Source organism: Gouania willdenowi, unplaced genomic scaffold (assembly GCF_900634775.1).
Source record: "Gouania willdenowi unplaced genomic scaffold, fGouWil2.1 scaffold_87_arrow_ctg1, whole genome shotgun sequence".
Lineage (NCBI taxonomy): Eukaryota > Metazoa > Chordata > Actinopteri > Blenniiformes > Gobiesocidae > Gouania > Gouania willdenowi.
In genome coordinates this window covers 25,848-41,478 of record NW_021145252.1, presented here as the reverse complement: position 1 = coordinate 41,478, position 15,631 = coordinate 25,848, and the positions used below count along the sequence as shown (strand labels likewise).

Genomic DNA, 15,631 nt, shown 5'->3' with positions numbered 1-15,631 from the left:
AGTATGGATATATGGTAATTAAAGATAATCCAAAAATAAAAATAGATGATATTCAACAAGAAAATGTTCCTGAAAATAAATTTCTTGGGGTAATAATTGACAATAAACTGACATGAAAAGCCAACATCAGACAGAAAAAGCAAATTTTCAAAAAGCCTCTCAATTATGAACAAAGCTAAACATTTTGTGGACCATGATGCAATGAGAATTATACGTCTGTCAGTATGTGGAGTGAAATTATGGAACAGCCTGGATTCACAAGAAAAGCAATGCCTAAGTATTCAGAGTTTTAAACTGGAAATAAAATGCAGAAGGGCATGAAAAATGAGAAAAATATGACAAACACCCATTGCAGAAAGAAGGCATAGAACTTGACAATCCATGCGTTTCTGTTCCATGGAGATGCCAGGGATTGAACCTGGGGCCTCATACATGCTAAGCATGCGCTCTACCACTGAGCTACATCCCCAATTAGGTTCAGAAAAAAAAAAAAAAAAAAAAAAAAAAAAAAAAAAAAGTGAATTAAGTGGCAAATGCCCAAAATTGGACTTAAGGTAATAATAAGGCATAAGACTTGAACAAATTTGGATTTTTTTTTTCCTGAGAAAAGGCTATCAAAAGACCCTAAAAACTAGTCTAAATATGATGTGCACACTTAAACTGGGATTAAAATGCAGAAGGGCATGAAAAATGAGAAAAACATGACAAACACCCATTCAGAAAGAAGGCATGGAACTTCACAACCCTTGAGTTTTTGTTCCTTGGAGATGCCAGGGATTGAACCTGGGGCCTCATACATGCTAAGCATGCGCTCTACCACTGAGCTACATCCGATGTTGTCTTTACATAAAATGAGAAAAAAAAAAATGAGAAAAAAGTTGCAAATGCCCAAGAACAGAAGTAAGGTAATATAGAAAGTCATAAGACTTGAAAAAATTTGGAGTTTTCTTTTTTTTTCTGAGAAAGGATTTTCAAAAGACCCTAAACATTTCTTTAAATATGACATGCACACTTAAACTGGGATTAAAATGCAGAATGGCATAAAAAAAGAGAAAAATTGACAAACATCTATTTAGAAAGAAGTGATACAACATGACTATTTTGAGCATTTGTTTGTTGGAGATGCCAGGGATTGAACCTGGGGCCTCGTACATGCAAAACACACACTCTACCACTGAGCTACACCCCCTGTTGTCTTGTTAAAAATTAGAAAAAAAAAAAATTGAGCAAAAAGTTGCAAATGCCCAAAATTGGACTTAAGGTAATAATAAGGCAAAAGACTTGAAAAAATTTGGATTTTTTTTTTTGTCTGAGAAAAGGCTATCAAAAGACTCTAAAAACTAGTCTAAATATGATGTGCACACTTAAACTGGAATTAAAATGCAGAAGGGCATGAAAAATGAGTAAAAGTGGCAAACACCCAATTTAGAAAGAAGGCATACAAATTCACAATGCTTGAGTTTTTGATACTTCGAGATGCCAGGGATTGAACCTGGGGCCTTATACATGCGAAGCATGAGCTCTACCACTGAGCTACATCCCCTGTCTCTGTGTGTAAAAATGAGAAAAAAAATCAGAAAAAAGTTGCAAATGCCCAAAATTGGACTTAAGGTAATAATAAGGCATAAGACTTGAACAAATTTGGATTTTTTTTTTCTGAGAAAAGACCCTAAAAACTAGTCTAAATATGATGTGCACACTTAAACTGGAATTAAAATGCAGAAGGGCATGAAAAATATGACAAACACCCATTGCAGAGAGAAGGCATTGAACTTCACAACCCTTGAGTTTTTGTTCCTTGGAGATGCTAGGGATTGAACCTGGGGCCTCATACATGCTAAGCATGCGCTCTACCACTGAGCTACATCCCCAATTATGTTCACAAAAAATGAGAAAAAAAAAAAGAAAAAAGTTGCAAATGCCCAAAATTGGACTTAAGGTAATAATAAGGCATAAGACTTGAACAAATTTGGATTTTTTTTTTTTTTTCTGAGAAAAGACCCTAAAAACTAGTCTAAATATGATGTGCACACTTAAAATGGAATTAAAATGCAGAAGGGCATGAAAAATGTGACAAACTCCCATTTTAGAAAGAAAGCATGGAACTTCACAATCTATGAGTTTTTGAATCTTGGAGATGCCAGGGATTCAACCTGGGGCCTCATACATGCGAAGCATGCACTCTACCACTGAGCTACATCCCCTGTTGTCTTGTTAAAAAATGAGAAAAAAAAAAAATTGAATTAAGTTGCAAATGCCCAAAATTGGACTTAAGGTAATAATAAGGCATACGACTTGAACAAATTTGGAATTTTTTTTTCTGAGAAAAAACCTTAAAAACTAGTCTAAATATGATGTGCACACTTAAACTGGAATTAAAATGCAGATGGGAATGAAAAATGAGTAAAGTGGCTTGATTAAAAATGAGGAAAAAAAATGAGAAAAAAGTTGTAAATGCCCAAAATCGGAAGTAAAGGTATAAGACTTGAAAAAATTTAGAGTTTTTTTTTTTTTTTTTGTCTGAGAAAAGGCTATCAAAAGACTCTAAAAACTAGTCTAAATATGATGTGCACACTTAAACTGGAAATAAAATGCAGAAGGGCATGAAAAATGAGTAAAAGTGGCAAACACTGTCTTTACAAAAAATGAGAAAAAAAAAAATGAGAAAAAAGTTGTAAATGCCCAAGATCGGAGGTAAGGTAATATATAAAGTCATAAGACTTGAAAAAATTTGGAGTTTTCTTTTGTTTTCTGAGAAAGGATTTTCAAAAGACCCTTAACATTTCTTTAAATATGACATGCACACTTAAACTGGGATTAAAATGCAGAATGGCATAAAAAAAGAGAAAAATTGACAGACATCTATTTAGAAAGAAGTGATAGAACCTGACTATTTTGAGCATTTGTTTGTTGGAGATGCCAGGGATCGAACCTGGGGCCTCTTACATGCAAAGCACACACTCTACCACTGAGCTACATCCCCTGTTGTCTTACTAAAAAATGAGAAGAAAAAAAAATGAGCAAAAAGTTGCAAACGCCCAAAATTGGACTTAAGGTAATAATAAGGCAAAAGACTTGAAAAAATTTAGATTTTTTTTTTTTTCTGAGAAAAGGCAATCAAAAGACTCTAAAAAAATAGTCTAAATATGATGTGCACACTTAAACTGGAATTCAAATGCAGAAGGGAATGAAAAAGGAGTAAAGTGGCTTGATTAAAAATGAGGGAAAAAAAATGAGAAAAAAGTTGTAAATGCCCAAAATCGGAAGTAAAGGTATAAGACTTGAAAAAATTTAGAGTTTTTTTTTTTTTTTTTTGTCTGAGAAAAGGCTATCAAAAGACTCTAAAAACTAGTCTAAATATGATGTGCACACTTAAACTGGAAATAAAATGCAGAAGGGCATGAAAAATGAGTAAAAGTGGCAAACACCTGTTCCGGCAAGATTTGCGGTTGTCCTCATTTGGAGACATGATTTATTGCTCTGGTTGAATGATGGAGTCCAGTCGGAGCATTGATGATTTTATGAAAAAGTTTATTCTAAAGCTAAGTAAAAAGACAAAGATGGAACAAAAGAAGTGACCGTCCCGGCCGGAGGTCCGATGATCGAGAGCCGCTCCCTCTAACAGTTTCAGCTTCAGGTTTTATACAGATAAAAGAAGAGTTCCACCCTCAGGAGGAGGAGGAGGGAGTCAGTGGAAACATGTGAGGATGATGAAGACGTGTATAATTATGAGGAAGATCTGGCGCCACTCTTATCTCCTTGATAGTGTGTGCGCTCGTGTATATCTGCATGTGAGCAGAGACTCTGGCCTTGGCAGAGACTCTGTGTTGCACTGAGTACAAAAGTGTAAAGAGTAATGGAGTCATCATGTATTAAATCATGACAAATTGTACACATGAACATTCATTTGACGATATGATGATGAATATAAAAATCTGCCATAACACACCCAATTTAGAAAGAGGGCATACAAATTCACAACGCTTGAGCTTTTGATACTTGGAGATGCCAGGGATTGAACATGGGGCCTCATACATGCAAAGCATGAGCTCTACCACTGAGCTACATCCCCTGTCTCTGTGTATAAAAATGAGGAAAGAAATGAGAAAAAAGTTGCAAATGCCCAAAATTGGACTTAAGGTAATAATAAGGCATAAGACTTGAACAAATTTGGATTTTTTTTTTTCTGAGAAAAGACCCTAAAAACTAGTTTAAATATGATGTGCACACTTAAACTGGAATTAAAATGCAGAATCCTTTAAAGATTTTCAACAGGTCACATGACCAAGTGAAATGTTACACATTTATAATTAAAATCTGTAGAGCTGTTCATTCAGTGATGTTTAAGAACATGAAAAATGCATTATACAGGATTGATACATAGAGATTTTCTAAACATCTATTAAATTAGAGCACAGAAAAGCTGTAAAAGAATAGCTACAAAAAAGGAGAGAAGTACATTTCTCAAAGTCATGGCAGATAAACCAGGAGCAAAACCAGAATGAACAGGTGATTAACATATCAGGTGTTCCACTCACACCCAGTCATGTCTCTGTGCTGTCTAAAAGTCTAACTTTTGCCTCCACAAACACAACCAAAGAATTTCAAACCAAGATAAACTTGTTTCATTTCCATCACAATCTCCAGCTGAAAGTTTGGTACAACACTAACCCCAATCAAGCTGCCTCTCACTCTCAGATTCAGACAGAATCTACACAAACATTATTTAAGCCCAAGTCCACCTTCATTCCTACCACATTCCATCCTACTTTGAACACGTTTTACAGAAAAGTAACATTTGAAATAGACACATTTTTTGCCTCAAAGACAAAAAGAGAATGTAACCTGTTAAAAGAAGAAAATAAGGCACCGAAATGGTTTTCAACTAATAATAGTTTAGTCTTTATTTGAAGGGACAAATGCATAGAGACATTAAAATCATAAAAGACAGAGATGTTCTACACCAGAGTATAGTTAAACAGCTAGTTTATTCCATCTGTAGTCCCTGGTTACCTGTATAAAACATACAATAACATTCAATAAATTACAATGGTAAAAACTGTACAAGAACAATCACTCAGAATATGCACTCTCACTGACACACGCACAGACATGAACAGTATCACACCTGTACAATACATCCACACCTCTCATTTACAGCAACACACCTGGATAGTGTTATAGTAGTCAAGTTCGGTCTTGAGACCAAATTTTAAAGGTCTCGGTCTCGTCTCGGACTCGGAAGCATTTAGCATTAACGGGATAAAACAATCCTTTATTAATTCTTTAATCCACCCCGTATAATGACAGCAACCTTCCTTAATGTGACAGAGTGACGTGTGTGACACATTCACACACGCAGGAGAGAGAGGCGGAGCTAAACATGTCCGCAAACTTGTTCATGAATATATACACGTTATCGGTAAGTTGTCACGTGGTTCAAACATAGTGTCCACCTCAGTGTCTGTGTGAGCAGCTTTGATTGTTCCACAGACACTTTTTAAGTTCTGCAGTGAACAGAAAATAGTCAGTTTGACTTTTCAGGTCTGTTGTGAAATCGTTCCATTCTTTATTGTTTTATATGAGAAGTATGATTGTGCTAATGAAGTTTTACATCTGGGTATGGTACACTGCCCCCTGGTGGAGGATCTTCAGAATCAGAATCAGAAAAGTTTATTTTGCCAAGTCCAGTTTTAAAAAACAACACAGAGAAATTGACTCAGTATTCAGTGTGCAGAACAGAAAAAACAAGCCAGTAACAGTAACAATAATAATGACAGGTATAAGGGATAAAACAGGATAAAGGATAGATAGAGGATCAGGATAAAGGATAAATTTATATATATTTTGTGGGTGGCTGGGGCTGTGTTTATATGGTTCTAGTTGTCACAGCAGAAGTGAACTTTATAAAGTTCTTCAGAGGTGCTGGTGCAGAGTTATTTAAGATTCTATAGGCCAATCGTATTAATGTAATGTTGTCAAAATGTAACAGTCTATATTTTTGAAAGACTAAACAGTGATAGTGTTGTAATGGTTTACGGTTGAGGATTTTGAGCGACTGTTTGTTCAAAGTTTCCAACGGCCTCAGAGCGGTTTTACTCACCTGGGACCAGCACGTTATACAATAATAAAACCAAGACATAATCATTGCATTAAAATAAGTTTGAGCATCCTCCAGTGTTAACGAGTTTCTAATACATTTGAAAGTTTTGATGTTGTACCTGAGACTCTGGTACATATGTTTGATATGTTTTTTAAAACATAGAGTTGGGTCTAAAATGACACCCAGGTATCGATATTCAGTGACATTTTGTATTACTTCCCCTTGTAACGTTATGTTTGGAAAGGATGACAGTTTATATTTGTTTACAAAGTACATTGTTGCTGTTTTCTTTACGTTTTATGTGAGACATGAATTATGTAGCCATATTGCGACTTTCTCCATTGCTGCTGTATATTTATTGGTTACCTGTTCAGCATCCTTTCCCCATGTATAAACGACCGTATCATCTGCATACATCTGGATATTAACATCCTCGCATACAGATGGCAGGTTGTTTATATATAGGGAGAACAGAAGAGAGCCGATGTTAGAGCCTTGTGGCAGTCCGATATCAGTAGCAGTAAAAGTGGATGTAGTGTTACTGATACGGACGCATTAGGTCTGACCAGACAGATAGGAGTTAACCCAAGCCAGAGTGTTTGTCGACAGTTTAAATTTAGTTCATTTTAAAAGTAACGTTGGGTGACTGACAGTATCGAATGCCTTGCGAAGGTCTAAGAATATTGCTCCTACGACTCCTCCATTATCAAGATTTTGTTTTATTGTTTCTGTGAGAAGGCAACATGATGTTACGGTCGAGTGATTTGCCCGAAAGCCAAACTGCATGGGATGTAAAAGGCCTTCATCCTCCAGATGTTGTGTGAGTTGCTCAATGACCACTTTTTCTATTACTTTTGATATAACGGGGAGAATGCTAATTGTTCTGTAGTTGTTGATGTCTTGGTTATTTCCTGCTTTATGGATTTCATCATTCAAACTAGTGGCTTAGTGGCTGTTTTTATTGTGGTAGGGAAGGTGTTTTCAGTTACTGATTTATCAATATTGTTATTAGAGCAGTGAGAGTATCTTTATAGATGACGTCATAATTAAAAAAGTAGACAAATGAGGAGCAGTGGCAGAGACCAGTACATTAATGGGGATGTAGGGCAGAGACCAGTATACAGAGGCCTTGAGACAGCTGAGCAACAGTGAATACAACCAGCCTTTAATGTTTAATCCTACAGAGCAAATAAAGACAGAACTTAAAGAAATGCTCTTAAATGCAAAGGATCAAAGGTGGATTTCTCAGAATGAACATGACTTCCTACCAGCTCGCCCCCACCTTTACCAGGATCTTCAACCTCTCCCTGGCCCAGGCAGTCATCCCGCCGTGCCTAAAATCAGCCACAATAATCCCAGTGCCCAAGAAGTCCCCCACCACCAGCCTGAACGATTACCGCCCAGTGGCCCTCACTCTGGTAATCATGAAGTGCTTTGAGAGACTGATCCTTCAGCACATTAAGGACTATCTCCCCCAGACTTCGACCCACAGTTTGCATATCGTGCTAACAGATCCACAGAGGATGCCATTTCTGTAGCTCTGCACTCTGCACTGAACCACCTGGAGCAGCGGCAGAGCTACGTTTGGATGCTCTTTGTGGATTACAGTTCAGCCTTTAACACAATAAATCCCGACAGACTCATCACTAAACTGAACACTCACGGCCTTCCCCCTCTCACATGTGCCTGGATAAATGACTTTTTAACCAACCGACCACAGAATGAGAGACTTGGCCCCCACCTTTCCTCCACCCGTACGCTGAGCATCGGCTCCCCACAGGGCTGTGTGCTGAGCCCCCTCCTGTACTGCCTCTACACTTACGACTGCAGTTCGGCCTACAATGACAATCTCATCGTCAAGTTTGCTGACGACACTACAGTGGTCGGACTCATTTCTAAGGATGATGAGACGTCCTACAGAGAGAAGGTCCTTAAGTTGGCAGCCTGGTGTTGAGAGAATAACCTCGCTCTGAACACCAAGAAAACCAGAGAGATCCTTGTGGACTTCAGGAAGCACAGCACAGACCCAGCACCCCTGGACATCAACGGTGAGTGTGTGGAGAGGTTTCATACCTTCAGGTCTCTTGGTGTCCTCATCTCCGCAGATATGTCCTGGTCAGAAAACATCACGGCAGTCTGCAAGAAAGCTCAGCAGCGGCTACACTTCTTGAGCGTTCTCAGGAGGTACAAACTAAATTCCAACCTGCTGCTGATCTTACTGCTCAGCTATTGAGAGCCTGCTGACGTACTGTATCACAGTATGGTACGGCAGCTGCACCGCTGCAGACAGGGAGAGGCTCCAGAGAGTTGTAAAGGCAGCACAGAAAATCATTGGCTGCCCTCTCCCCTCCCTGATGGACATTTACACCTCCCGCTGTCTCAACAGAGCTAAAACCATCACCAAAGACTGCTGCCACCCTGCCTTTGACCTGTTTGACCTGTTGCCCTCAGGGAAGCGCTACAGGTGCATTAAGGCCAGAACAAACAGACTCAGAAACAGCTTTTTTCCAAAAGCAATAACCACTCTGAATTCTCATATGCGTTGATCTCATATTCATACCCACAGACTCTGCTCAGCCACTTTAAAAAACAAAAACAAAAACAGTGATGTGTAATATCATTGAACCGCATATATAGACAATGTGCTATACACCAGACACTGTATATAGCAATGTGGTTGTTTATTTATTTTTTTATTTATTTAAAAACCAAATGTACATACTGTTCACTCTACATCCTTTCCTGTACTATTTATTGATGTCCTATGTTATATTGTTTGCTTGTTTATTTTATTTCTTGCACTGTTACTGGAGTTGGCTTGTTTTAATCTCATGGTACATGTGTACAATGACAATAAAGGCATCATCATCATCATCATCATCACTTTTTTTTGTGTGAAAATCCCAGAATTCCTTCTTTCTACATGTTTCCAATAGTCTATAAAAACCTAGAAAAGCCCCTGGAAGACCTATGATAAGTGTGAATGAATCTATCACAGAACCAGCATCAAAATGTGTTGACTTTCACATTAAATTATTTGTGTTAGAGCTGCCCTCTTTCATACAAGACAGTGCACATGTACTCAATAAAATGAAATAAATTAGAAATATAGGTCCAGCACTTTTTGTGACTATGGATATTGAATCACTTTAGACAAATATTGACCATGAGGAAGAGTTGGAATCTCTCTCACATTATTTGGAAAAGACTCAACCAGGACAGACGCCCCCTGCTGTATTCATCCTGCAACTCACAGAATGGACTTTAACTAACAATGTGTTTGTCTTTCAGAATCAATTCTATAAACTACAGAAAGGTACAGCTATGGGAGCATGTTTTGCACCTAATTATTCAAACCTGTTTATGGGACACTGGGAGGAGAAGTTTTTGTTTTCAAGCCAGAATGTCTACCAAGATAAAATCATATGGTGGGGAAGATACAGAGATGACATTCTTTTACTTTGGTCAGGATCAGAGTCAGAGCTTCAGATTTTTCAACCTATCGTTAGGTCTTTTTTTTTTTTTTTTTTTTTTTAATTAATTTGTTTAGTTTTTTTTTTTTTTGTTAAATCAATTATTAGACATTTCAGGGGACCACATCTAAACTCCAGGTGACCCCACCTGCGGTCCCGACCCCAAAATTGAAAAATGATGAAGACCAAACCTGCTCAATTAAAAATAAATGAATTTTAAAAAAAAAAAACGTAAAAAAAAGGAAAAATTTAAATGAAAAACAAATTGATGATTATAAGTGGCAAAAAAATACAAAAGTTTAAATATGAATACGAATATGAATAAATCCATTAAAAAAAATGCGAAAATCTATAAAATATCGTTCAAAAATAAAAAAAAATATTGATATATAAAGGTAGAAATAAAAAATATATATATATATACAAATATAATTTATTTTAATTTTATTTATTTTTTAACTTTTATTTATGTAATCATTTATTTTATTCATACTCAATTATTTTTGAATTTGTTTTGTTTTTGTTTTTATTCTTTTATTCATTTATTTAAAATGTTGGCAGGTCTGGTCCTCCATAGAAAAACACTGGCCTACGTAAATATTTGTATTTTTATTTGTCATATAAAACGTCTAGATTGTCCTTATTTATGCTCACAAATAAAAACAAAAATAGAGCGTGTATCTTGAAAAGTTTTCTAAGTGTGTACGTAACGTGGCGTAGCCATAGAAACGAGGTGGATGCGTCAGTTAAAGTCACCTACTGACCTTCAACGTTCTTAGTGAGCAGCGACAGACGGTGAGAGCAGAGCTGTCAGAGCTGTGAGCATCTTTGACCCGAGAAAGGAGCGAAAAGTTTACAAAACACAGAGACTTTAAACTTCTGACCAGGACCAGAAAAAGACTTTTTAAAACAGGAGACCAGAAAAGTAAGACCATGGCCCTGCGCTGTTTGAATTATTCTCATCTGATAAGGCAACTTTAATCATTTTAGCGCTAAAAAGTTAAACATATGCTACGATTATATTCTCTAAGTCTGTTTAAATTAGGTTTGAGACCTAAAACGTTTAGATTTTATATTATAGGTCTACAGAAAACGTTTTTAACATAACAAAAATCAATAAATGATGATTTTTCATGTGTTACTTTTGCTTCTGTGATAATTTGACTCTGATGTGACACTTGTAGTGAACGTTTGTGCTGCTGAGACTGTTTAGTAGAGATGTAATTATTTAGTAAAACAGTAGATATACTTAAGTCCTGTAATGACTTTGATGAAAATTTGTACTTTAGTTCATACCTTAAAATAAGTCGATTTTTACTTAATATTTAAGAGATAAAATAGATTCTGAAGAACTTGATATGATTTTGTTTTGGTTCGTTTTAACAGCCAATGACGTTCAGTCAGTCACTGAGTGAAATGTCGTTACCAACCATGGAAGCTGTTTGCATTGTTTGAATATTTTCTTCATTTATGTACATTGATACATACTTTATTTCCTACATTGATTATTTTCTTAATGTAGATTGTATTGTATTACATTATGATTTTATTCACAGATTATGCATGTCCAAAGTTTAAAAAACTTAATAAAACTTAGCAGTAAATCACACATTACTGCACAAAACCCTTTTTTAATAATTAATAAATGACTGTGTGGAGGTTGTGGAAACAACCAGACCATTAGGCTCGAATACATCCAATAATTATTTTTCTTACTCAAAAGCCTGGACAAGTGTTGCAACTTATTACATTAAAATAATATTTTAAAAAAAAGATATATCAAAATAGAAAATAAATGAGTAGATAATTGATAAATAAATAAATTCCTTAAAAGAAAGCAGTGCTGAACATCCATAGAGTGATATACAATAATCACTGCACAAATTAAATATTTATGTTTTGTCTGTATATGTTGTAAAAGGTTAACATTACTTGTAGTGCAATCTTTTTGCAACATTTATGCATGTTTTATTCTTGCAAAAGATATTAATAAATAAATTTTTTTATATTGCTTTATTGTGACTATCACCAGCCCTCCCTAAGGAAGGGTAAGCTAAACTTTATATGGGGAGAATTGAATTGAATTGGTTTTTTTTAAAATATGCAAACAAAATAATAAAAATGGGGGAAAAAATACCAAAACATTTGAACATAATACATCAAATACAGAAGTATAATTTATAAACTCTTACTCTTTCTTCTAATCCTAGATGGGATAATTCTGTAGATTATTATTGTGGCGCTCTGCATGACTCATGTAAATTGCTTGTAAATGTCACTGATCTTAATGCTTACATTACTTTAACCTTTGTTACTAATACATGTCACTGATCTACTCACTGAACCTCTTTCCTCCCTCAGAGTCTGGAGAATATTTTGTGGCCTATTGATCAGTAAGATGTGGGCCTCAGAACAGCACGTTCAGCCGGTAAGAACCTGGACACGCCCTTCCTGTTCTTCTGTAGAATTCTCTACTTAATAATGTTGATGTGTTATTGATGGTTCTTTAAATATGGATGTCATTTTGCTCTTTAGGAAGATACTTTTTTTGACTGGCCTGAGGATTATGATGATGGGTACGGGGCCCAACAAATAAATGGCCAGTACATTGCCCAACTGCTTCAGGACCAAACAACGTTCGCTGACTACCAGGATGGGGCTCCAACCTATGAAAACCTGACAACCGTTGATGTCTTGTCTATCGCAGAGGACTGCCACCCACAAAATCCTTGCCCCACAACCATCAACCCCATTCCTAATGATGTGCACATGCAGGCCCAACAACATATTGAGCTCCAAACCTTCATCCCATCGGCTGTGTCTGCTATGACAGTAAGATCTCTGTTTAACACAGTTCTTAATGTATTTCTGTAGATCTTTGTATTGATACTATGATGGGAACTCTAACATTCACATGTTTTTGTGTCTCCAGGATAATGGACTTCCAGTGTTCACTGCAGGGATGGATCCACTTCCCACTTTTGGAGGACAGTAAGTAAAGCAAACAAACAGACTTGTTCAAACGCAGACGTTACTGCGTTTGAACGTCATGTCACATGTGACATGATTTCTGATCCAGTGTGTTTGTGTTTTAATCTTTGTAGGAATGAGAATGACGTTGTTTCAATCGTGCAACCAGAACCCCCAGCAGTCCCAGCAGTCCCAGCCCCCCCAGTGAAGGCTCCAGTCTTAAAGTGAGTTTCCTGCAGTTGTTTTCATCGTACATGTCTTTCTTGTGACTGACTCTGGATCATGCTCTGCTCACTGTTAACATGTGCTCTTATACTGTGTTCAGAAAGGTGAACAAGCGTAAGGCAGAGAAGGTGGAAGAGGGGTTGTACATAAAAAAGCCCCCCAATGCCTTCATGCTGTTTCTCAAAGAGCACAGGAAGTCTGCGGAGGAAGATCTGGGCGTGAGGACGAGCGCTGTCGTCAACAAATTCCTCGGTGAACGGGTGAGTTTGTTTTTCCTCCATGAATGATCTGTGATCTTTAAACTCTAGTCTTCAGTGTGTGTTAGTGACACTTTTCTTGTTTTCCATCAACAGTGGAAGTCATTGCCAGCGGAGGACAAAGATCAGTATAATACTGAGGCCAAACGTTGTGCTTTGCTCCACCACGAGCAGAACCCCGGCTGGACCAACAAGAAGAACTATGTAAGTCTACCCTGCAGACATGTTGCCACAGCAACCTTAAAGGTGATGGAACAGTGACTGTGAAAGTGTTTCATCAGCTAACTTAAACTTTTATGTGTTTGGTTTTAGGCAAAGAAAAGGAGACTAATTCGGAGAGTGGGCGTGTCCACGTGTTAGAGACGTTCGTCCTGATACGACACTGGAACTACGGCTGAAATCTATGGAATCAGGACAATATCACAATGAATTAACTCACGCAGGGTTTTTCACAAATGCACATGCTTGATTTTGCAAATATGTATTTTATGCACACTTATAAATTCTGAAATGCACACGCTCTACATCACATATATTATTTTGCGGCACACATGTAATATAAATCCACAGATAATGCAAATTGCTGTTTCATCAGCTAACTTAAAGTTTTATGTGTTTTGTTTTAGGCAAAGAAAAGGAAACAAATTTGGAGAGTGGGCGTGTCCTCGTGATAGACACGTTCGTCCTGCTACGACACTGGAACTACGGCTGAAGTCTGAGTCCAGAGATACGTCCGGGAGCCACAGTCGTTCTGAAATCCACCCTTGCTTAAACTTCTTAGTCATTTTTGGTAGCTGATGATTCAACAGCTTCTGTCACCATCATGTGACACATTGTACATTTTGTGAATGAAATATGAAATAAAAAATTGTAACTACCATTTTTTTATGTAATCAATTCAACCTAATAACACTACATCCATCACAAACCACAGTGTGTGACACTTTAAATGGCAATGAGCGACAGCACTAGGAGATCATATCAGCTGCTGTTGTATTTGTGTAAATGTAGTTAACCATTGTGATCTGCTGACCTTGGCATACTTACAAAGTATTCTACACTTATATATATATTCAAATACCTGAACCTTCACAACCTGTGTGCTTGAACACACTTGTTCTGAAATATCCTCACTAACAAAAATGCAAGACACAGTAATTTAACCCAACTTTGGAGCGTAACTTCATCCCCTTGTTAATAGATTGTAATAAATTCATTGTAAACATAAATAAAACAAAGTATGGATATTTGGTAATTAAAGATAATCTAAAAATAAAAATAGATGATATTCAACAAGAAAATGTTCCTGAAAATAAATTTCTTGGGGTAATAATTGACAATAAACTGACATGAAAAGCCAACATCAGACATAAAAAGCAAATTTTCAAAAAGCCTCTCAATTATGAACAAAGCTAAACATTTTGTGGACCATGATGCAATGAGAATTATACGTCTGTCAGAATGTGGAGTGAAATTATGGAACAGCCTGGATTCACAAGAAAAGCAATGCCTAAGTATTCAGAGTTTTAAACTGGAAATAAAATGCAGAAGGGCATGAAAAATGAGAAATATATGACAAACACCCATTGCAGAAAGAAGGCATAAAATGTAACAAACCATGCATTTTTGTTCCATGGAGATGCCAGGGACTGAACCTGGGGCCTCATACATGCTAAGCATGCACTCTACCGCTGAGCTACATCCCCTGTTGGCTTTACAAAAAATGAGAAAAAAAAAATGAAAAAAAAAAAAAAATGTGAATTAAGTTGCAAATGCCCAAAATTGGATATTGGCATAAGACTTGAACAATTTTGGATTTTTGGATTTTTTTTTTTTCTGAGATAAGACCCTAAAAACTAGTCTAAATATGATGTGCACACTTAAACTGGAATTAAAATGCAGAAGGGCATGAAAAATGAGACAAACTCCCATTTCAGAAAGAAGGTATGCAACTTCACAATCCATGAGTTAATGATTCTTGGAGATGCCAGGGATTGAACCTGGGGCCTCATACATGCTAAGCATGCCGTCTACCACTGAGCTACATCCCCTGCTGTCTTGATAGGAAATGAGAAAAAAGTTCCAAATGCCCAAAATTGGACTTAAGGTAATAATAAGGCATAAGACTTGAACAAATTTGGATTTTTTTTTTTTCCTGAGAAAAGGCTATCAAAAGACCCTAAAAACTAGTCTAAATATGATGTGCACACTTAAACTGGAATTAAAATGCAGAAGGGCATGAAAAATGAGAAAAATATGACAAGCACCCATTGCAGAAAGAAGGCATAGAACTTGACAATCAATGCTTTTTTGTTCCATGGAGATGCCAGGGATTGAACTTAGGGCTACATACATGCTAAGCATGCGCTCTACCACTGAGCTACATCCCCAATTATGTTCACAAAAAATGATAAAAAAAAAAAATGTGAATTAAGTTGCAAATGCCCAAAATTGGACTTTAGGTAATAATAAGGCATAAGACTTGAACAAATTTGTATTTTTTTTTTTCTGAGAAAAGACCCTAAAAACTAGTCTAAATATGATGTGCACACTTAAACTGGAATTAAAATGCAGAAGGGCATGAAAAATGAGAAAAATGTGAC

General features: G+C 36.6%; 1 protein-coding gene and 6 non-coding genes across 7 annotated transcripts; 1 reads left to right on the top strand and 6 right to left on the bottom strand.

The window, feature by feature from the left end:
- Positions 1-397: 397 nt before the first annotated feature.
- Positions 398-469, bottom strand: trnaa-agc (transfer RNA alanine (anticodon AGC)). The gene has a single exon. It is a non-coding gene; the product is annotated as a tRNA-Ala (tRNA).
- Positions 470-1,117: 648 nt separating this feature from the next.
- On the bottom strand, positions 1,118-1,189 carry trnaa-ugc (transfer RNA alanine (anticodon UGC)). The gene has a single exon. It is a non-coding gene; the product is annotated as a tRNA-Ala (tRNA).
- Positions 1,190-1,471: 282 nt separating this feature from the next.
- On the bottom strand, positions 1,472-1,543 carry trnaa-cgc (transfer RNA alanine (anticodon CGC)). Its single transcript has one exon. It is a non-coding gene; the product is annotated as a tRNA-Ala (tRNA).
- A 589-nt stretch (positions 1,544-2,132) lies between these two features.
- Positions 2,133-2,204, bottom strand: trnaa-cgc (transfer RNA alanine (anticodon CGC)). The gene has a single exon. It is a non-coding gene; the product is annotated as a tRNA-Ala (tRNA).
- A 707-nt stretch (positions 2,205-2,911) lies between these two features.
- Positions 2,912-2,983, bottom strand: trnaa-ugc (transfer RNA alanine (anticodon UGC)). Its single transcript has one exon. It is a non-coding gene; the product is annotated as a tRNA-Ala (tRNA).
- Positions 2,984-4,000: 1,017 nt separating this feature from the next.
- Positions 4,001-4,072, bottom strand: trnaa-ugc (transfer RNA alanine (anticodon UGC)). The gene has a single exon. It is a non-coding gene; the product is annotated as a tRNA-Ala (tRNA).
- Positions 4,073-10,244: 6,172 nt separating this feature from the next.
- LOC114460990 (transcription factor 7-like) lies at positions 10,245-13,828 on the top strand. The gene is made up of 8 exons (XM_028442900.1): positions 10,245-10,501; positions 11,938-12,004; positions 12,112-12,408; positions 12,509-12,567; positions 12,681-12,770; positions 12,872-13,031; positions 13,125-13,232; positions 13,341-13,828. Exons 2-8 carry the CDS (start codon positions 11,975-11,977, stop codon positions 13,386-13,388), a joined length of 792 nt encoding a protein of 263 aa, XP_028298701.1. The 5' UTR covers positions 10,245-10,501; positions 11,938-11,974; the 3' UTR covers positions 13,389-13,828.
- The last annotated feature ends 1,803 nt before the right edge of the window (positions 13,829-15,631 follow it).

Bases quoted from the DNA above. Each gene is read 5' to 3' on its own strand.
- LOC114460990 (XM_028442900.1), top strand. From the start codon at position 11,975: ATGTGGGCCTCAGAACAGCACGTTCAGCCG. The intron at 12,005-12,111 runs GTAAGAACCTGG...TTTGCTCTTTAG, and splicing joins CAGAACAGCACGTTCAGCCG to GAAGATACTTTTTTTGACTG. The intron at 12,771-12,871 runs GTGAGTTTCCTG...TACTGTGTTCAG, and splicing joins GTGAAGGCTCCAGTCTTAAA to AAAGGTGAACAAGCGTAAGG.